Source organism: Hyalella azteca, unplaced genomic scaffold (genome assembly GCF_000764305.2).
Source record: "Hyalella azteca isolate HAZT.00-mixed unplaced genomic scaffold, Hazt_2.0.2 contig17671, whole genome shotgun sequence".
In the NCBI taxonomy this organism is placed as follows: Eukaryota; Metazoa; Arthropoda; class Malacostraca; order Amphipoda; family Hyalellidae; genus Hyalella; species Hyalella azteca.
Genome location: NW_025947446.1, coordinates 126,905 through 149,029, shown reverse-complemented (window position 1 = coordinate 149,029; position 22,125 = coordinate 126,905). Strand labels below are relative to the sequence as shown.

Genomic DNA, 22,125 nt, shown 5'->3' with positions numbered 1-22,125 from the left:
GCACTGCCAGGTCCAGGAGCGTACCTGATCCAGGCAAGGTGGAGGCTGGCAAGGGCGCGCCTGAGCAGCTCCCAGGGGCGCAGGACGCGCAGGCAGTGCGGCAGGTGCAGCAGGCGCACCAGCGCGCGCACGCAGAACACATGACTGCGCACCACCACATCTGCAACCACGAGATTAATTTAGCGCACAGTTCTACATTTAGCGTGCAGCTCAACATTTAGCGTGCAGCTCAACATTTAGCGTGCAGCTCAACATTTAGCGTGCAGCTCAACATTTAGCGCACAGCTCTGATGCATACATCAGCACCCTACAAAACTTGTGTGTTGACAATATTTGAAAATATTAGGATTCAGGAACAAGATAATTGAGTATAAAATATTTATTAATTTCAGATAATGAAATTAATAAACGTGATAGGTAGGGCTAACGTGGTGATAGCCACTCATCCTGAAGCACGATGTGGCTATAATGCCACTCATCCTGAAGCACAATGATGGAATTGATGTTCAATGGGATTCATTTGCAATAAAATTCATTTCACGATGGAATTGTGAACGCAACGTATGAATTATCTAGCGAACCTCGTCAATGTTGACTTGTACACAAAAGTTTCTTAAAACTTCAACTATTTTCACCAGAGCTGATTATTTTGCATTTCGACTTTTATACTCCTCTGACTGAACTCTACAAAGATCAATTAGCCTTTCTACTAGAGAGCGAGTCCGAACAATAAGTGTGGCGTTAGTTGCCATAGTGAAGGACCAGCGTATACAAACAACCTCACTAGACCACAGACAGCCGTCCACTAAGTGCGGCGCCTGTGTTGCACGAGACAGGGCGCCTGTGAATTGCTAGCTCGTCAATCGCTTCGTTGCCCACAAGAAGCGCACGTAGACGCTGCACAGAGGGGCGCTGAGGCGCTTGACGCCCGTGCGTTGCCTCAAGTGTGAATGGGCCTTAACAATGCAAGATAGTACAGCCCCAGATAAAGAGGTTACCTACCTTTACGCAAGGGGCAGCCGAGGGGCTCTGAGGGGGCCTTGCCGTCAGAGTTGCTCCTCTCGCTCTGGAGAACAAGTGTTAATTTCTAGATTTTAGTAAGGAATACCTGCTTTTAATTTATAAAATTCAATTCTAATGTACCATTAATTTTAATTAATACTTGACAAAAACGTTCGGAGTTCAACAAATTTCTTCACCCTTGTGATGTGGAATACTACAGCAGCTTTATTGTCCGTGAGGAATTAATTGCATTTTAATACCAACATTTTCAATCAAACCTGCGTGACTAGCACCACAATGATATACACAAAACCTGCGTGGCCAGAACCACGATGACCTAATTAGCAATAATAAACATTACTAACATAGCATCAAAGTATTAGACGCGAGAAGAGTACCCTGTCACTTCACATTGTCTGCAAATCCAAAACAGAGAATACAATACACATTCGAATTCAAATCACGACTTCCTCAAAGCAACGTATGATAATATAACGGAGATAAATAGTCGACGTGACGGCCCTCACCCTGAAGCTCCTGTCGTCAGGAGGGCACGACGCGGACGCGATATCGTGGTCTGCCACGGCCTCCTCCTCAGGGTCCAGCCCCGCCAGACCGAACGCCTCTTCTGTGGACACGGCGCATTAGCTCCATGATGGCGTGGAGAAAGTTGAGATTAGTGAAACAAACCTCAGGGAACACCACCGCACCCACCACATCCTCAGAGCACCCAGCACACCCTCAGGGCACTCAGCACACCCTCAGGGCACCCACCACACCCTCAGGGCACCCACCACACCCTCAGGGCACCCACCACACCCTCAGAGCACCCACCACACCCTCAGGGCACCCAGCACACCCTCAGGGCACCCACCACACCCTCAGGGTACCCACCACACCCTCAGAGCACCCACCACACCCTCAGGGCACCCACCACACTGGGTCGTGTCGTAGAGGCGCGGGTCGTCCAGCAGGGCCTGGGTCAGCAGCAGGACGCTGTCGTCGCCGGGCGAGAGCCGCTGGATACGCTGCATATTGAGTTCTCAGTTATTTCTTGCTTTAATAAATATTTACAATTTCTTACTTTACTAGGTTACTTCTTACTATACTTAGTAACTTACTTCTTACTTCGTAATTTCTTACTAATCCTTTAACTAAAATGGTCGCTAAATATTTATAGTGGGGCTAGAAACACGTAGATAAAGGTTGTGCAATAGTAACTCTGAGCTTCAGACAAAGCATACACAGAAATTAACCCACCCATTAAAACTGATTAACAGTCAAGCGGATTAAAGACAGAAGACATCATAGAGAGCCTTGACAAGTCTTGACTTAAAAACAACTAATCTGGATTCACCAGCATTTCGGGAATAACAGTTGGATTCGATTTTAACTTTAAAAGATTGCAGTGTCAACGTCTCTACTATTCTCGCATAGATCAATGCCTTGTTTAATATTCTTGGTGAAATGCCAGGCAGAACACATTGCCTCTGGAGGCCAAAGAAAATTCCTTTCAGCAAGCCACGCTGAAAGGAACGTACAAGACCTAATGTAAGAAGAGGGACCCAAATACCGGACTAGTTTTCAATCTGTTTATTTATTGATCCAAAATATTCTTTTAGAATTTGTTGTGGTGAATTCCAAATCACTTGGGACAGTTCCGCAAGTTCGTCAATACTTTAACGTTGATCTTAAGGGATTTGGTCTTCAATTTTTGCAACATTTTCTTCCGTGCGGTCTGGGATAGAAAAAAGTCTTGAGCCTTTTTTTAGGGAAGTTGAATGGAAATGAATAAAGTAGGTTATATTGAACATGGGTAATATTGAACATGTATTATGGGTAGGTGTTAAGAATGCTAAGAATGCGGGTCGAAGCGATATAGCAAGTATGTAAGACGTGGTTGTTTCGAGGCCGTGGGAACAAGTTAGTTTACATCGAGCGTTAGCGAGCTCAGCGTGAGGGACATTCCATTCGAGGAATGTGGCGTCACTTCGAGGGTATAGGCTTAACTGTGCGCGACACTAGCGTATATAAGGACCTTAAAATTAGCGCCAAAGGTTGGTTCTAAGGAGGTGACCGTCAAGCAAGCACGGTCTGCAGTCAGCGGACGTAACGGCTGCGGTGTTACTGTTTTCGAACATTGACGGTCGCGAGAAACCTGGACTTATAGAAGCAGCCAAGAGTCCGGTGAGCACGTCAAGAAAATCAACATCAACACTACGGCTGCGATTCAGCCGTGAGACAATACGAGAGGGCCACGAGTTGTACAACGATTATAACGCACGTCATCAGAAGATTTAAGTTTCGAGCTCTACACCAAGAATTATCATCGGTACGGTCATCAATAGTACGGTCACAACTCTCATCAGAAGAAGCGCGACGGTCACAGTCATCAACCGAAGTACAGTCGTCATAAATTCTACGGTTAGACCGGCCGTGAGACATCGCTATAGCGCGGGAGATACGGCTATAAAGAAAGAGCAACTGTTAAGAAGACGCGAGAATACAGCAGCGGTACGGCCGCTGAACATACGACTGCAAACGTGTGCGCACGTTACAGTCGTTTACAACAGTCGTACGGCTCAACGGACTGCAACGTTCTGGTAAAATTAGATGATTTTAATGATGTAAACTGACAGGTTTTGGACTTTTGATTGTTTTCAGATTTCATTTTTCAAGTACTAGAGACTTTTGTTAACGTAGGATGTGAAACTTGCATTTTTCAATTTAATATGAAATGTATCAGCGTTTCATTACAACCCTCTATTTGTACTATTTTTGCCGTAACCTTTCCAAAGGAGAACCTTTTCATACGTGCCTATCAAGCGCCACTCGGCGAAAACCTGACAAAACGATAAGTAATGAATATCTTGAACATGAACCTGAACGTAACGTGAAATTGGTGGAGTAATCACTCCGAGTGTCCAACTTTAAAATATAGGACATGATAGAAACTACTACTTATTTTTTTTTCTTATTCTAATCAATCTGGTGGGGCCAGTGAGCGAGGGCATGGAGCAGGGCCCTGATATATATAGTAGTATCACCTTCATGAGGGCGATGTGGAGTTGTGTCTGGTGGGGCCAGTGAGCGAGGGCGTGGCGCAGGGCTGTGCGGTAGGCGGGGGCGTGGCGGGGGTGGCGCCCCAAGTAGCTCGTGAGCAGCGCCTGCGTCGACGCTGCCCCACGCTGCTGCTCCAGCGCCTCCAGCAGCGGCGTCACCAGCCACTCGCACTGAGGGACAGAGGGGAGGGGTGAGAGAATAGCAGGGGTGATGGGCAGATGAGGAAGTCTGGTGACAAAAAAGAATAGCGGTGGGGGTGAGGGTGGTGGGGTGAGGGCAGGGGGCAACTGAGGGGTGCATGGGAGGTGGGGTGAGGGCAGGGGGCAACTGAGGGGTGCATGGGAGGTGGGGTGAAGGCAGGGGGCAACTGTGAGGGCAGGGGGCAACTGAGGAGAGAGTGGGAGGTGGGGTGAAGGCAGGGGGCAACTCACGGGTTCCTTGAAGGTCTTGAAGGCTTCCTCCATTAGCAGCACCGCCTGGTCAGCCACGGACTCATCAGGCACATCCTTCGTCAGCTCACCCAAAGCTGCAAAAAATTTACAGGTCACTGCAGGTGAATCAAGCTCACAGTGGCTTTCAAATATTAAATACAATCATTAAGATAATAAAGGCACTTATTACGCAATTCTCATTCATATCAGCCATACAATTGCCCAGCAATCTCACCCATTCTATGGGACTGCTTAATACTTGTTGTGGCGCTAGAAACGCAGAGATCAAGGAGGTAATGTTATATACCTAAACATGTGGATTCTTTCAGACATATTTAAATCAAAAATCATAGCCTCCACACAACCACCCTTAAGGCCTCAAACAAAGCAGAATATTAACCGTGGTCCACAACATCAAGTGGCACATCGGCAGAGCTGCAGGGGCCCATGGCGGCGAGTTGGGCGTTGCGGTGCTGCTTCCTCCAGCGGACGTAGCACATGATGCCCTTGTAGGCACTCGCGAAGGCGACGTCATAGCAGCGCGAGCGATGAGACTGCAACCTTCCATGACCTTGGTCTTCCACCACCTGAAACATGTCAGCTGCATGAATATAGCGGGCAGTATTTTCTTGAGCTAGTAAATATCGGTGTTCTTTAATATATGAGCTGCTAGAGCTAGTAAATATCGGTATTCTTCAATATATGAGGTGTTCTAGAGCTAGTAAATATTGGTATCCTATCATGTTTGTGTTGCTCTAGAGCAAATGAATATCGTTATCTTATATGGCATTTTTTTCTCTAGAAGAAAGTATCAGTATCTGTAGGTAGCCATCAGTATCTGCAGGTATTGTTTATAAACAAACATAGGCCATAAAGCTATCAGAGGTAAAGAAATCCAAATGGAGGGAAAATTTTTCAAGTAAACTTGTATAATCTCCAATGCTGCTTTACATGCCCTTCAAATTAATTACCCAAACCTTGGCATTCATAGAAAATCAATACAAGAGTGTCTAAACACCCACTGCTAATAAAACTTTTTACACATATAAGTGAAAAATTCACATAGGAAATCAATAATTTTCTACAAGAGACATCAAATAAAATGGCACAGAGCCAAATTACAATTCTAAATTCTGTATATATTATCAATTCTGCATTTGAGAGCATCATATAGTTCTACATTTTAGTCTATGTTTTACTTCAGAAATCAGGCTTTGGTAATTCTTAATCAGTGTGATATCTAAACCCATTAGACTTCTAATTGAGTTATTGTTTTCTGAAGAAGAAGGAACATCAAAGACAGAGCAGAGAGGAGTGATTCGGATACAATTCTCTCAATTTTCAATCACCAGCAAATACATAGAAGTATCTCTCAACACCAAGCATGATAAAGTTGTTAAAAAATACCCTTATGGATGCAATACAAGATAAATTAACCTTTAGAAAAATACCAAAAGCAACATTACACTAGGAGATTATTCACAATGTCAATGGCAGGGAATAAAATTGTAATGATAATTGTGAGTCATATATATTGACACATGAACAACTCTAACCTCAGAATTGTGAAAGTTTTGCAAAACATGGAAGCTGCCCAGCAAAGTTCACCTTTTCAATGTCATCCAACAACTTCTTCAGTTGGAGGTTAGTTTCTGAGGGTTGAGAGTCTGTGGCACCATCTCTTGCAGCAGTTCTGGTGCGCTCAAAATGCTGCACAATGTTGCACAAATCTTGTGCCATCAGATTAGGAGCAGCATAACTCACCAGCTTTGCAACACTTGTTCCTTTGAGTGCACCACAGTTTTCCAGAGCAATCGCCATCTGCCAGCAAAACCAGAACTTGATGGCATTGTCTTCTGAGCAAAACTCTACTTAATATTTGGTTACAAAATAGAATTGGAATATATCAGTAGAAAATACCTTTACCTGGCGTTTAGATGCAAAAAAAAATTATAAAAAAAGTAGATTTCCATTTAATTCATCAGCAAATACATTATTTGATGTATTCATAAAACTGCTTTTTTGGTTATGTAAGCATTAAGGCTTGTAGTCAAAATGCAGCGAAGTCTGGGAGGGAGGTTTTCGCGACCATCGTGTAAAATCCTTGATCTGCCCAAAGTTCGGCCAGTCGCTACCCTCGAGCTTGTACTCTTTGTAATATAATATCCTAGCCAGACCATTCTTCGCGGGAACTGGTCGCTTTCAGGTGGCCGAGGAATGGCCAACGGTCGGCTATAACTAATTGGATAGGCCGACCACTGGCCACGTATTATTCTTTGCCCCTCATTGACTTCGCCTTTACCATGCCACCCGTCAGGGGGAGAAATGGGGGTAATTTACGACGTCTCTTTCCCCTCAAACATTGCACAACGTCTCCATTTGAGCAGCTAGTATGCGGGATTTTCCCTCCGCGTATCAGCAGACTCGATCATAAATATTTTCTGGTGGAAAATATCTATAACAAGGAAGCTGATCAAGGAATGCCGAATATACCATTCAATTGACAATAAAAATTACAACCCGTTTATATCTCGAAAAAAGTGTAAAATTCGCAGACTTGATGAACAATAATATTCAAAGTTTCTTGAAATTTCCTCTTATTAAAACTCTTTTAGTACAAAGTTTACATATCTTTTGTTACTGGTCGACGCTTATAAATAAATAGCTGGGTAAGTATGGAAAAATCCATATCGCCATCTCATTTGCGAGTGGAGTAAAGTCTATCCTAATTAGTGAAGAAACGCTTAGGGAAGAGCCGAGCCTGTTCGAAGCCTCTCGGCTTTCAATCAGGGCCTTAATGGATGGTAAAGAACTAAATAATTGACATAACTATTTGAAATAAATTACCCACCTCTTCAAATCTTTAATTGGTTAGCACTAATACATTCCAAGAAGGCATACAGATTTTTCACTAATGTAACTATAAATAATATATGTAGTTACATTAGTGAAAAATAAACAAGATTACAACCTATACAAGATTCATACAATTTTCATCATATATTTATTGCCTTATGGCATCTCCAAAGTTAATAGCGTGGGAGTAACCAATGAAATGAAATACATTTTCAGGCTGCAGGTAAACTTTTAGAGATATAAACTTCGTATGCGATGCTACACAGAAGTGGCACACAGGAAATGTTCAGGTGCAGAGCTACACAGAAGTGGCACACAGGAAATGTTCAGGTGCAGGGCTACAGAGATGTGGCACACAGGAAATGTTCAGGTGCAGGGCTACAGAGATGTGGCACACAGGAAATGTTCAGGTGCAGGGCTACAGAGATGTGGCACACAGGAAAAGAAGCAAGAGGAGAAGCCAAGATGTTATTTGTTATTTAGGATTCCATTAACTTTATGTTCAAGGGTTAACTTGCATGAACAATTGTACCCAACACATTAAAACAAAGCTTAATGCCAAGACCCAACCATTAGAAAGAATCTACTCCATAAAGCTTGTTTACATGATTAGGCTATTTGACAGTTATTTCGATTGACAGATACAAGTAATTAAAAGTAATCCAGCATTAAAAACTATATAAATTAAACTTAACACACTGAGAATGTACCATATATGCTGCACATTTATTTAACACATCTCTTCTTTAGAGATGCACGATTTTACTAATAGGTACCTATATTTAATTGTAATACTTGCATTAAACTCATAATATTTTGGCAAAATCAGTAGGTGATACGGTTGGTTCCAGCAGTCTAAATGTTATGCATGACATTTTTTCAACCAAATGCAATTCACAGCACAAGTAATTTAGAAGTGACTTAGGTAAAGAAAAAAATTATTTGTAAGGCGCACTATAGAAACAAAGCATGGAGATGTAATAAAACAACATGTTGCTATTGATCAATATGATGTCTAGAAAATCCCTTGCTATCAACTAATACATAACAATAAGATGGGGAAAAAATGGAAGGTGAGTAGCAATATTTGTAATAAGAACCCCCTAATGAGAACCATCATGATATGTCACAAACTTTAATGTAGGTATAGGAAACATTGAACTTAGAGAACAGTGGCATTCATTTGTGTGCAGCATGAATATGTTACCAAAAGCTCAGCTAAAGTAGTGAGATGTTCCACAAAATAAGTAAGTGACTTCTGAGCATTACAAGGTTAAAAAATTTCTAATAATTTAGGTTCAAGTGTAGCTGTGCCTTGAAATTCCACTACTGCAGAGTTTACACTCTGCTGCCTATGTGGAAAATATAAAATATTCCACTAACATCACCTACATAAGAGAGGCAAGGTTGATCATTGAAAACTCAAAACTAACCTGCACTGAATACTGCATGGAGAGGGAAGGGTAAAAACGTATTGCAATGCAGGGAAGAAGAGCCAGCACTTGATCCCAGTCATGGAAACTGCAGGCATCAGTCAGCCCTCGGACAAGCTCTGACAGCACCCGACAACACTTCAGGGATTCGTCTCCTGTATTGATAAAGAATGTATGCCTAATTTGCCAAGTACTTATATATAAATATTTAGAGAGTACAAGTGCAATCTGTTAAGAAAAGCCAAATTTACACAAATAGGATGAATAAGATAAGATGAATTTATTAGGCATTTTCTTCTTGATGCTTGTGAAATGGGACTCATATCAATCAATATTTTGATGTTGAATTTGTTCCAACTTTAATTGGGTTACAAAATAGTGGACATATTAAAAGAATTCAAGACAATAGAAAACAAGTGCCTAGCAAAACAAGTGCTAGAGGCAAAACTTCCAGCATTAAGAAAATCAGAAAAATCAATCCTAAGCAATGAAGAATTATGCCATTATGCCATGCACACTCAGGGGCATACATGCCATTATGCCATGCACACTCAGGGGCATACATGCCATTATGCCATGTACACTCAGGGGCATACACGCCATTATGCCATGCAAACTCAGGGGCATACATGCCATTATGCCTGTCTCTTATACACATCTAGATGTGTATAAGAGACATATGCCATGCACACTCAGGGGCATACATGCCATTATGCCATGTACACTCAGGGGCATACATGCCATTTTTCTCAGCTCAACCTCCATGTTCTTCATGACCATAAAAATCATTAATCATTTTTAGTCACATTGATATTGTAGATATTTAATTTGAATTGTCATTTTACTTATTATATAATATACTACTTTTTATTCTGTTATGTTTGCAGTAAAACAAACAATTGAAAACGGATTACTTAGCAAGAGGAATTTTAATAATAGGAACTATCTTTCCTGTAAGCAACATCACTTTTACTGCACTCCAATGATTCATTCATCCATGCTCCTTGCATGAAACTGAATAATTTATCTTTTACAGCAAAATATATGGTACTTCCAATATCACTTAATAGTTTTCTTTACAACTTAATGAAATTATATAGATACACAAGTGCATTTCCTTTTTCCCATAGGTACTTTCACTCAAAAGGTATTAGTTATTAAAATCAGTCTTTCATTATCCTTCATTAAGGGTACAGTTGTTGCCAACTTGATGGAAAAATAAATAACTGGTCATTAGTGGTAGGAGACCAGGCAATATTATGGCACTGTTTAAAATAATCTGTTAACAGTACGGACAACCTACATACAGAAGCTAAAATACTCATAGCAAGCATGACTGCCATATCTTTGTCTAATAAAATAGAACAGGAATTATTAATCTATTTATCAGGCAAACAATTCTTCTGTGTACAAAATAGTGAGTAGGTACATAATAGTCCTCATATTTATGCAGACATGAGTTGAAAACTAGTAATAAATTTCTAAATTGTGATATGTGTCAATGGACAATTTCAATTATTAAATATTTGAATAATTATGTTTATAAGACATGAAATGCCTAAAAATTGTATTATTTAAATAAAGCCAACAAGAAATACCTTTGAACAGTGCAATGCGAATTCTTGGTTAGGTGCATTAGGAGGCAAAATGTAAATTTGATATTTAATCCCCAAATGACCAAACTAAATGATGTATTTACTTACGTAGTTGAGTCTCCCTACACTCCATGGCAACATCACACGATTTTAAGATCTTCTGACTTCTGCCATTTTCTACAGAGGAATGTGTTGTTCCTTCCAATGTTCCATAGTCAGGATCATTGGGTGTATCCAGGTCTTGCTGAGGATGTTCATTCTCACCAACATGGTGGTCATTACTCAATAAATCTACTTCTTCAGGAGATGTGCGCTGACCACATTCCAAATGATTTGGTGCATCAACCTTCCCATTTGTATGGTTAACACCCAAGGATCCACAAGACTGGTCATTTGTTCCTAGTTTATATGATGGAAATTGAGGGAACAAAACAGTGTGAGAAAACAACTTCTTCTGTCTTTTCATTGCACTCACTGAAAGAGAAGTCAAATTAAATGAAGCAAATGACATAATGAATATTTATCAGATCTACCACTGCTTCCAAAATTAGTTTGGTCTTCTCCCTTTCTGAACAATTGGGTTTTCTGTACCCCATCTGCTCTTGTCCTTATAATTAACAAATTTTAATTAGTAATATATAAAAATCTATAATAATAAAACAATATAAATCATATCAACAGAATTGCCAACTTGAAATTATGAGTGAATAAATTAAACTAGAATAATTTTCAAAGTTCAAACATATTTAAGTAGATGGAATTCAGGAGAAGTACAAAATATGAACATGAGAACATATAGGTAGTACCTTAAAATGGGATGACTTGGACCATATCTAGCGCCTGTACTTTTCGTGCTACAAATAGTCTCATAGTAAATATATAAAATAAATTTATTTTGTGCATTTCTAGGCAATCTCATGGTGTACTTCAAGAGCCATCAACAAAATTTTTTTAGGGCAAGAACTGTTTGAGAAGGGGGTTTTCTTCTCTAAAATGTCAAAATGATCCAAGTGACTCTGTTTTATGGTACATGCAGGGAAGCAAGTTACCAAGCTAGATCAATCTTAAATACAGGAACCCCAATTTTTAGAATTCCAACCTTTTCAGGCCAGAATTTGAATTTAACGACTTATTACTGAAATTTCATTGCTCCAAATTTTTAATACATTGGGAATCTTGCAGCTTGATTCTTCTCTTAAAATGTAAATAGGAGCCAAATCATCTAGCAGGAATCTCGTGGTTCCAAAAATGGTGGGAAATCTCTAGTTGCAGCTTTAAAGCTAGATTTATTCAATGTCAGGTCCAGACCAATTCTTATGGTTCTTTCTGGACAGGACCCACCATGTATAGTTTTGCAATTGTGCTGCCAAGATCGGTTTTCAGTGCTGAAAATGTTGCCAGTATTATTGAGGATTTGTCTGGCAACCAATAACAGTCTGGAGGTGCACATGCACTTGGTGCAAATAAACATTCATTTTAAATTACTGTACCTCAGTCATATTGAATTAATGAACTTAGCACCAAAATTAGAGGAACATCGCAGTTGGCTGTCACACCACCTTCCACTCTTGCAACTATAAGTGCACTAGCATCAGTCTCGCTGACCAGGCTGAGTAGGCTTAGCAAAGTTGGCATTCATTTGCTGCCTTTACAATAATTGGTTAACAGCGAGGATTGTATTATAACCCATCCCCAAACTTTTGTAGCGCAAATCAGTCAATCTTTGAAGATCATTTCTATTTAAATAAATTAAAACAGCATCTGCCAAAACAGATACTGGTATGCGTAGAAAAACTTCTATTTTAAATTATTTTGATCTCAGTTATATACATGTATTTTTTTGTCCGTTTGGTTCTTTGCACTTTTAATCTGTAAATGACTGGCTGGCTCCTTGCACTTCCTGCTCATTTATACATACAAAAGTTTAAAGACCAGAATACCCAATAAAATTTTAAAATACTTGAAAAAAAGCCTGTTAGTAGCATTAAAATTCATCAGAAAATAATTAAACTTTACTGTAACACAATTCAGATGATAAAAATAGAAAAATCCATTGGCCATAAGATTATTGCCAATGGCTTTGGTTAAACTAACAGAAAAGAACAAATATCTAGCATGAATTTTCATTTCCTAATGAAGTTCTCTTAAAAATAAATCAAATGATCTCTTATATGAAAATTCTATGGTTCTATTAAATTTCTAATTTGTCAGATTTGAGATTTAATATTTTTGCTTTTTTTTCTACATAATAATAAATTATGCCAAATTATGATTGGGCCAAATTCACATTAGAATTAATGTTCCAAAACCATCAGATATTATACTTTAAATAATTGAACATAAACTTGAATAAAAATGTTTCTTAAAATAAAAGACTGAAAACTCATGATATATTGCAAGAGTTAATCTGTATGTTAGTGAGTTTAAAGTCTAAAAACTCTTAATAGTGAACACTAAACATATCAAGATATAACATGATTTCCTAATTTATATTTTACATGAAAGGGCTATAGCTTTGATGAAAATTGAAAAGATTACTGGATGATGATTTCTATTATGATTTACAAATTTGGTAGGTGCATAATTAGTAACAGGATTTGGTATTGTTGTATTTGAGACGATGGTAGTACCTTTTCCTTTTTACAGTGACATGGATCTCATGTCGTAGCATATGGAATATTGAATCATTTTGATGAAATATGTTGAGAGCAATTAGACCATGCCAAGCATTGAGGTAAGTGAGCCTTGCACAATGCTTCCTATCTTGATTAATAGAAACTCCAACCAGCAGTCTTCTTGGAAATTGAGCATTTACATGTAGCAACAAACCTCCAACATAGAACTTTTGTCCAAAGCAAATATGTCTGTTGCTAAACATATTTTGCTCATATGCATGAAACAAGCCAGTTAAGAAATATTAACCAATCAAAGCTTTGAGTCACTTATGCAAATACAACTTCTGTAGAGAGCATTGAGCATTGATGATCTACAAGTATTATTTGAAGGCCACTCCTACAGTTATTTATTACATGTACTTTGATTAGGCCATGTTTGAGTTGGGTGTGCAAATGGTGCTAAAATTTTGTGTAACTATGAGAAAGGGAGACACAAATAATTCTAACAATGCTTGTACCCTTGTAGTAGCGTAATGTCAATAAATAGCTTTCTTTTCAATTAGATTCTCATCTGTTTCAATTTGACATACTTATGTGTGTGAATCAGGAAAAATTAGCTTTTAACAACCTATAAGAAATCAAAGTGATAACAAAATTATGACAATGCAGGATGAAGCATAATGTCAATAAATAATTTATTGGTTAATTAGTTCCTTGGTGGTTTTATTGCAAGTATGTGACAAACTCATGTGTGGACAGGACAAGTGGTAAAAATTAACATTCAGTATGCTAAATGGTATCAAAGGGAATAAAAACTATCCTTGTTTTTATTAGGTCAAGACTGGTGTCTGATTTTAATTTAATAAACACATGCATCAAAATCTTGCAATGAAAATTCATCTTGCAAGTGTCCTGACCAGAATTTTCCCTGCATCAGGATTTGAAGTTCAAACAAACCCCCAAGGCTCAAGTCACTGCTTGCTGCTACAATCATGGTGATTAAATATTTAAACACAAAAATTGCCAACAAATAAAAATTAGCCTAATTAGGAAAGAAAAATTTTTATTAAATAAAGAGATCTCATGGTAATCTCCACTGCAGAGCAATGAGAGCATGACTTCTTGGAATTTTCTAACAAACAATTAGACCACGCCAAGCATTGAGGTAAGTGAGCCTTACGCAATGCCCACTGTGCAGAAAGTGGATGAATATTGCAAGATCTGTGGCGATGCTTCAGTAGCAATATTTACGCCTTCAGAAGATCTTGTCGACACATTTAGATTGAAATTCTTGCATTTGATAAATTTGTCAGTCTTCGGCCAACTATTTGCAAAAAAGTAAGGTTTCCGGTACGTTGGATGGATCAGGATGCAGTGAAGTTTGTCCAGAAATCAGTTGCAATGAGTTCCTGCCAAAATATCCAACGCAAATGTAAACAACAAGTTTACAATTGCATAGTTGCGGTCACATTAGAGCAGTCAGATTGCATTATCACATGTTCAGTTGACACTTGCTGTACAATCAGACTGTTTTTAGGGTAAAATTAGTTATTTGGGATAACACATGCATGCAACCTTGTAAATAAGTTTGTGGCTTGTAACTAATTTTTTATTACGCAGCATAAATGACTTTTCATCAAAAATTACCTGGCGACGCATCTTGGAAATGGCTAGGGGTATGATTCTCGCTTCGGGTGCGAGAGGTCCCGGGTTCAATTCCCGGACAAGCCCATCACTTTTAACATTAATCAAATTAATCAATGTTACATGTTATGCTTAGCGAGAGAAAATAAGCGTATTACCTACAACATTTTGCTCCTGTTTTTGCACGCCCACCTGCCCATAGTGGCAAACCAGAGCTTTTTTGGAATCGGTTCATTCTTAATTTCCTCAAAAACTCGAGATTTAAACCAATTTCTTAAGTATGATAATGCTGGTATCCATGATACTATCCATGATGAACTTGAGGGAGAGTCTAAAAAATTCTCTGCTTTGTCACTATGCACCTGCCGCTGGCGAGCACTTGTTACCCGAACACAGTGCAGATGAAATTTTTTATTACGCAGCATAAATGACTTTTCATCAAAAATTACCTGGCGACGCATCTTGGAAATGGTTGTCGTTGGCAACACTTTGGGCTTAAAAACCCATATATTTGCGACACTGCTTCCACCCTCTGCACGCTGGCGCAATGCTTCCTATCTTCAGTACTTGATTGATAGAAACTCCAATTGAGAGGGAGTGCCATAAAAATCTACAGTGAATCAAGCTTGGAAAACTTCTACCTTTAGGCTTAGGGCCACGACTAGAGCTTTCCGGCCTTTGAGAAACCACAAGATTTCTGCCAGATGAATACCTAACCTCCTATCTAAATAATCTAATTGTTAACAAAAGTGCACAATCGGGCTGCGAGATTCCAATTGTATTTAAAAATTCATCACATTGGAGCTTCAAGATTTCAGAAACAATTAGGAAAATTCCAATCCTGCAGTGAATGCTTTAGAAATTTTTCATTTAATTTAAAGATTTTTGATTAACAAAAGTCATTTTATGTTTGAAATTATTTTAACTGTTTTTTACCTGATCCTTCTAGTATGGTGATGGTTCCCAACATCTATATTTTTCTTGCAATGATATATGTCATCTAGAATCTGCGCGATGCAAGTAAATCTTGTAACTTGTGAAGTAGGATTTTTTGAATGCATATGCAACTAGCAGTTTTTTGGAAATCAAGGGTTTATATGTTGCAATAAACAGGAAATGTAGAACCTTTGTCAAAAGAAAATATGTTGGCAGAGCAACAAAACACTGTCTGTTGCTACAGCATACAATGATACACTCATAGTGACAAAGCAAAGAGTTTTTTAGACTCTCCCTCAAGTTCATTTTTGAGTCCTATAAGTAGGCCAGTAAAGTATCATGGATACCAGCATTATCATACTTAAGAAATTAGTTTAAATCTTGAGTAAATGAGGAAATTAAAAATGAACTGATTCTAAAAAGCTCTGGTTTGCCACTTTGGATACACTATACAGATTACAGGAACAGGATACAGCGTAAGCTATTAGCCTATTACAGCCTACATGCTACACCTTAAACTGATTGAGAAAATGTTAAAATAAATACCTACGATTGGCTAAAATTTTACAAATTTGATACGCATGCGGCATGGCAGGGCTGGCCAGTGGCCAGCCTGCCATCTACCTCGTCCTCAGGGCTCAGGCTGCCGACTTTCGAGGCCCAAGGATGAAGGACCAATCGGGTATCGGCCGTGGGGCCCTGATGGCTCATGTCGTGGCGGCCCAGCATGGTCACTGCCGGCCGCCCAGCCGCATTTTGATCTTCCATAGCAGAATACAATCAGCTCGGATCAGAGACGGCTTTCGGGCTTTGAACTAAAAAAATAAGAACCAAAAAAATAATATCAAACGAAATTAAGTATAATGCTGAGATGATTGAATAAATATTACAAATACGGCATAAAACAAAGCAATTATTGAATGCCCGCTCCTTTTGTCGGAGTAACAAACGAATACTCGGAGAACGGAATCGCCAAGGACACATGCCCGCTCGGCAGTAGCGCCTGTAGCGAACTCCTAATTTACGCTACGTGAAACGTGACGCACTCCACATGAATTGAGCACCGTCTTTGTGACGAAATGTTTCTGGACTCCAATTTGTGCGAATTTATGAGAAAATTATTCTACCATGCACTTCTTTTAGTATGTTTTGGAAGAATTTGTTCATTTAAGCATGTTTCATTAAAGACCGGAGAATTTGTTTTATTGACAATCTTCTTCTTAGTTTTTTTCTATATATCGTACAATATTTTTCGTTTGCAGTGGTAAATAAAAAATTAGTAACGAAAGACATTTTTAATTCGTTAACGAGGTTTTGAATGTATTAATCATTCATTATAAAGTTACAAGACGTATTGAGCGATGAAATTTGCACAGAATACCCAGTGAGCATTATGGTGGGCTATAGTGCAGTAGTGGTTGTTGTATTGTGCAATACAACCACTCCGGGTACAATACTGTAACGGGAGTACTTTAGCGCACTGTATTGTACCGAGACCCTGTAGTACAGTATTGTACCGAGACCTAGTGATACAGTATTGCACCGAGACCTTGTGATGCAGTATTGTACCGAGACCTTGTGATGCAGTATTGTACCGAGACATTGCGATGCAGTATTGTACCGAGACCTTGTGCTACAGTATTGTACCGATACCCTGTAGTACAGTATTGTACCGAGACCCCGTGGTACAGTATTGTACCGAGACCTTGTGATGCAGTATTGTACCGAGACCTTGTGATACAGTATTATACCGAGACCCTGTGGTGCAGTATTGTAACGAGACCCTGTGGTACAGTATTGTACCGAGACCCTGTGGTACAGTATTGTAACGAGACCCTGTAGAGCAGTATTGTACCGAGACCCTGTGGTACAGTATTGTACCGAGACCCCGTGGTACAGTATTGTACCGAGACCTTGTAGAACAGTATTGTACCGAGACCTTGTAGTACAGTATTGTACCGAGACCCTGTGGTACAGTATTGTAACGAGACCCTGTGGTACAGTATTTTCCCGAGACCTTGTGATGCAGTATTGTACCGAGGCCTTATAGTACAAGGCTGTTACTACTTACTAGTGTCACCATGTTAGTTGTTAGCCAGAGGTGGGCAGTAGCGCGCTACAAGTAGCGGTAGCGGTAGCGGCGCTGCATTTCAGCAATTGTAGCGGTAGCGCCCGCTTCATTTAGAGCATGTAGCGGTAGCGGTAGTGGCCGCTACATTTCAAAGTAGCGCTGCCCAGCTCAGAATATATGACGTATTTCTGCAAGTTACCTATATATGGAGGCTTCGCTGGAGGTTAGAGAGGCAGAGGAGTTGAGTACTTAAATTGAGGAGTTTTATCTGTTAGTCAAATCAGTGATGTTTTAATTCAGAAGATGATTTGGAACAGACTTCAACCAAAGCCCATCCAAATTCTACCAAAAGTTTGCTTTGTGGCCGTGATATCAGGTGCACAATACTCGTCCGCCGTGTCTGCCGAGGAGCAGGTGTACGTCATCTTTTTCATTCTGTACGTGGGAATATTTGGTTTACTGAGCAGTATGGTTTTGGGCTTCATCTGTAATGAGAAACAGTCCAAATATTTATTACTTAGTTAGTTTACAGATCGCTTGCTCATGAAAAAACGAGAAAAGTACAATGCTCTCAGTGTAAGTAATAATGGCCTGCAGAAATAGGCAACAATTGAGGCGTAAATCATAAGCATCAAACGTCAAAACGTTCCTACATAAAAAGAATAATCCTATGCCCAAATTTCAAGTAAAGAATAGGAACCATGAACAAACATTGACAGATTAAACAAAGATTATTCTAATTACGTGGCCTAACTCTTTAGAGGAGTGTTTGAGGTGGCCTTTACCACTGTCGTCGTAGGGAGGCAATTGGCCCATGCATTCTACCTACACATCGAGCTGCAGGATCTCTTGACCGAGCCTGGTTGTGCGATATGATGGTTCGACAGGAAAATCCTATATTCTTGAAATTCATATTATGCAACATATGAACTTTTCATTGTTTGTGGGTCGTCAACCTGTCGAAACTTATGTTTACAACTAACACTTCTCCCTCACGTTATTTGTCTCAATATTAAGGCTGAGTAAATTTGAGGGAAACTAAGTTTCTGGAAGTGCATAACGGCCGGAAAATATGAGGGTTTGGATGTTGTAAAGAAGGAAAACAAAATCTCAACTTCAACAGCATGTTTATTTAGATTTTACTTGAAGGAATGCACGCGCGCTCGACACACCGCAAATCAGGAGCTACCCATACATTTAGATTTCAGGTAGCCGCTATTGTTGCGAAGAAATATATTAATTTCGAAATATCGCAGTGTAAATAGAGAATTGGTTAGGTCAATAGTTACAGGATTTTTTAAGGTCAATAGTTAGATAATTAGTTAGGCAATTTGAGACGATACAAAGTTGAAGCATATTTTTATAGGTAAGGCCGTGAATGCATAAATAAATAAGTAGTTGCCGGTATAATAACTTGCCCTGCAAAACTGTTATCCACGAAGACATGCAACACAAGAAGCGAGATAACCAAGCAAAAAACTGACATGATAAACAAAAAAATTAACCCTTCTTAAGAAAGCTTACTACTTCATCTCTACAATATTCATCGATCGTTAATAGCACAACTTTTAAACCGTAAGTGTCCATTTTATTTGTGCAAGTTTTTCGTGAATTTCGCAGTAGAATACCGTAATAAAATCAATAATCGACGTTAGCAATATATAAGTGTAATTCTGACTTATTCGTATGAACATAACTTAAATTGTTAACAATAATTTAGCTTGGAGAAAAATTATGTATTGTCAACATGACCGTGACCCTTCATTGATCTATTTCACAAAATTAACATAGATGACTTATTTTTGCAAGCCTGGCATTGGTTCCGGCAATCTGATGCATCTATCAAAGTATACCAGCCTGCATTTTCTATAAAGCTCTGAAAACATTGCGTGAGTGGAAGCTTTTCTATTTACTTTACATGAAGACGTTTAAGTTGAAACCATAGCGTAAATGAACAGAATCTATGAGCTACAATCCTATAGTTATTGAATTGCTTGAACCCCCGAAAAATAATATCGTTATAGAAAGACTGACGTACATTCTAACCTTTCCGAGACGGGGCAGTATCACCCATTCGGTGCTGCGAAATTCTAAGCGGATTAAAATTTACCCACTGCACCTGCATTTATTTACTTCGGCGGTAAATTCTTAACAGTATATCTATAAACCTATATTTATTTGGTTTTTCGAAATAACATTACGTAATTCTTTGGGAAGAAGCCTTGTTTTAGAAACTACTGACGAAATTCTGGCTATTCAACAGTGAACTAATAATTTAGGCGTTCATGTGTATTTGTTTTGCACTTCACGCCTGTGACATGGTTTTTCGTTTGTCTTGCCTCTGTGTCACATATTCGCAAGCTTTCAAATAGAACATATAAAAGTATTTTCAATTGTAAGACTGCTCTCCCACTTTTGCAGGTGACTGGTCTTATTTGGATTGGCTATCCCTCCAAAATATCATTTTGCGTATTTTGGTTTCGTAATAGTTAAAATCAACCCTGTTATCTTATTTAGAAGAAAAATATCGTACGTATTGCGAGTCCCACAGCTTGGGTTACAGTGAGCTTTTTTTACTTTAGGTGGCAAAATATAAATGGTAAAATCAATATTTTTATTTAAGTATAGGCGATATCTAGACAGGGTGTCCGGAAGCACTTCGTCACACCGGACACGGCGACCGTGCTGCTCATGCTCAAGTCTTTCGCGGTTGTCCCGCTGAGGTCGCCCAGAGTCCTCACCTAAAATGGAAAATTCGTTAAAAGCTACGCAGCTCGGTTCGGTAGAACTGGTAAGTTTTCAACTATAGCTGACGTCCCGGTTGTCTCGCTATGAACCGGGACATCCCCCATGTGTCTCGGTGGTTTAGAATGTGTAGGTAGCCTTTCCCTTTACCACGTTTTACTGGTATAGTATCATATCTCTGTCTACTTAGACTTTGATATTTTGTGCTCCTCTCGGGGCCATCTACAACGAAGATGAGAATATTATTATGTTAAAAAATCCCGGATCCATTGCGCCCTATTCTTTTCTTCGAATTGGTGAAGTACTTGCCACGTGATTTTTCTGTTTTCAAGACTCGTTCACATACTTCGAATAATTTACAAGCACTTGATCGTTTGAGATAGCCAAGATAAAACGCATATATCAAGATTTACTGAACCAGTTAATCAGCCCCCTTACCTTCAAAAGTGGTAATACTAAATTTCTGAAATTTAAACTCTCAACAATTCTGTAGACAATACTTTAAGCATCGTGAGACTAGCTCTATATCGAAGCAGTTTTGATAGCCAAACGTTGAACCCATTTTCGAACGTCTAAACTAACATCTTTCACTAAATTTTAGACACGTGAATTTCTGTATCTTTTCGGCTGTGAGATATTTAGATATTTGAAACTCATAGCCGTGTTGAGCAACAAATTCTAATTTTCCATTCGTTTTCGCTTGTTTGTTGAAGGAGCAAAGAACGGTGCAATTTATATCATACGCGTATTTTACTTAATAATTTTACTTGAAACACATCTTAAGAATATTTGAGTTTTTGTGGGACTTTTGAATTATTGTTTGAGAAAAAGTTGTGTTGACGCGGAAGAAATTCATTTCTAGATGAGTCTCTCATACCGGAAATGTCCCGGTTTTGCGCGTGTGTTCAGGTTCCTTGCGTCGGTTAAGCCACGATGACGAGTTCATCGCACGGTCCTGAGCGGGAAACTACTCGCTAGAGATCCGTCTCTGCGAGCCTGATGACCGTTCCTAGTTCTTCCTTGTGGAGTCTAGGAGGGGCCGTGCGCCGGCTGAGTGGTATGCTCCGACTTTTTGTCCGTTCTCCTCATGGAGACCAATAAATCTTGAACTCTCTCTACTTCGTTGGATATGCTCCTCCAAAACCTTGATACAATGAAATTAGTCAACAATCATGCAGGAAATAAAATGCTGAGTACTTCGTACTTTCAAAATATTTATTCTAACGCAATTAAAGTTTTATTTGCTAACACGATTTTTCATACTATTGCGTGCAAAATTTTATCATTGCCGTCCAATATCTAAGTTGATCAACTGCTCTAAGAGTAAATTTTTGATTGACGGATTATTTCATTTGTAGAAAAATGAAATTCATCGTGCGTTTGGTATGTTTCTTTCTGCGTGCGTGTGACGGGTATTCCTTAACTAATGTCGGGATCGACAAAATTCCTGTTATTTGAGATGTGTCTGGATTGTTGTATGAAATGTAACGCTTGGACTCCCTTGAAATTAAGAAATGTGTGTTTTTCAATGCTAGTTGAGAGAGCTCAGATAATTATCACACAAGTGTCTTGTTACGACCGATCATTTTGAAGGTAATAAAGTTTTCCTAGCTACGCCATTTGAGCGTCTATTTTTGCTCTTCAGCTAAAAGTCAAGTCTTTCTGCCAGTCGGGTTAACGAATGCTCGGCCACATGTTATAAGTATCATTTGTGATATTGTATATCGATCATAG

At 39.1% G+C, this 22,125-nt stretch overlaps 1 protein-coding gene and 1 non-coding gene across 2 annotated transcripts in view; one reads left to right on the top strand and one right to left on the bottom strand.

Moving 5' to 3' along the window:
- LOC108679651 overlaps positions 1–22,125 on the bottom strand; it is a 29,101-nt gene that overhangs the window by 5,674 nt on the left and 1,302 nt on the right. Inside the window, exons 2-11 of the mRNA XM_018168307.2 lie at positions 10,489–10,854; positions 8,786–8,940; positions 6,105–6,317; positions 4,897–5,083; positions 4,497–4,591; positions 4,050–4,235; positions 1,937–2,030; positions 1,530–1,630; positions 1,003–1,066; positions 25–160 (exon numbers count right to left, since the gene is read on the bottom strand). Of these exons, the coding sequence (XP_018023796.2) occupies positions 25–160; positions 1,003–1,066; positions 1,530–1,630; positions 1,937–2,030; positions 4,050–4,235; positions 4,497–4,591; positions 4,897–5,083; positions 6,105–6,317; positions 8,786–8,940; positions 10,489–10,846 (1,589 nt within the window). The 5' untranslated portion in view covers positions 10,847–10,854. The remainder of the gene's footprint in view (positions 1–24; positions 161–1,002; positions 1,067–1,529; positions 1,631–1,936; positions 2,031–4,049; positions 4,236–4,496; positions 4,592–4,896; positions 5,084–6,104; positions 6,318–8,785; positions 8,941–10,488; positions 10,855–22,125) is intronic.
- On the top strand, positions 21,237–21,450 carry LOC125179456. Its single transcript, XR_007157273.1, has one exon. It is a non-coding gene; the product is annotated as a small nucleolar RNA U3 (small nucleolar RNA).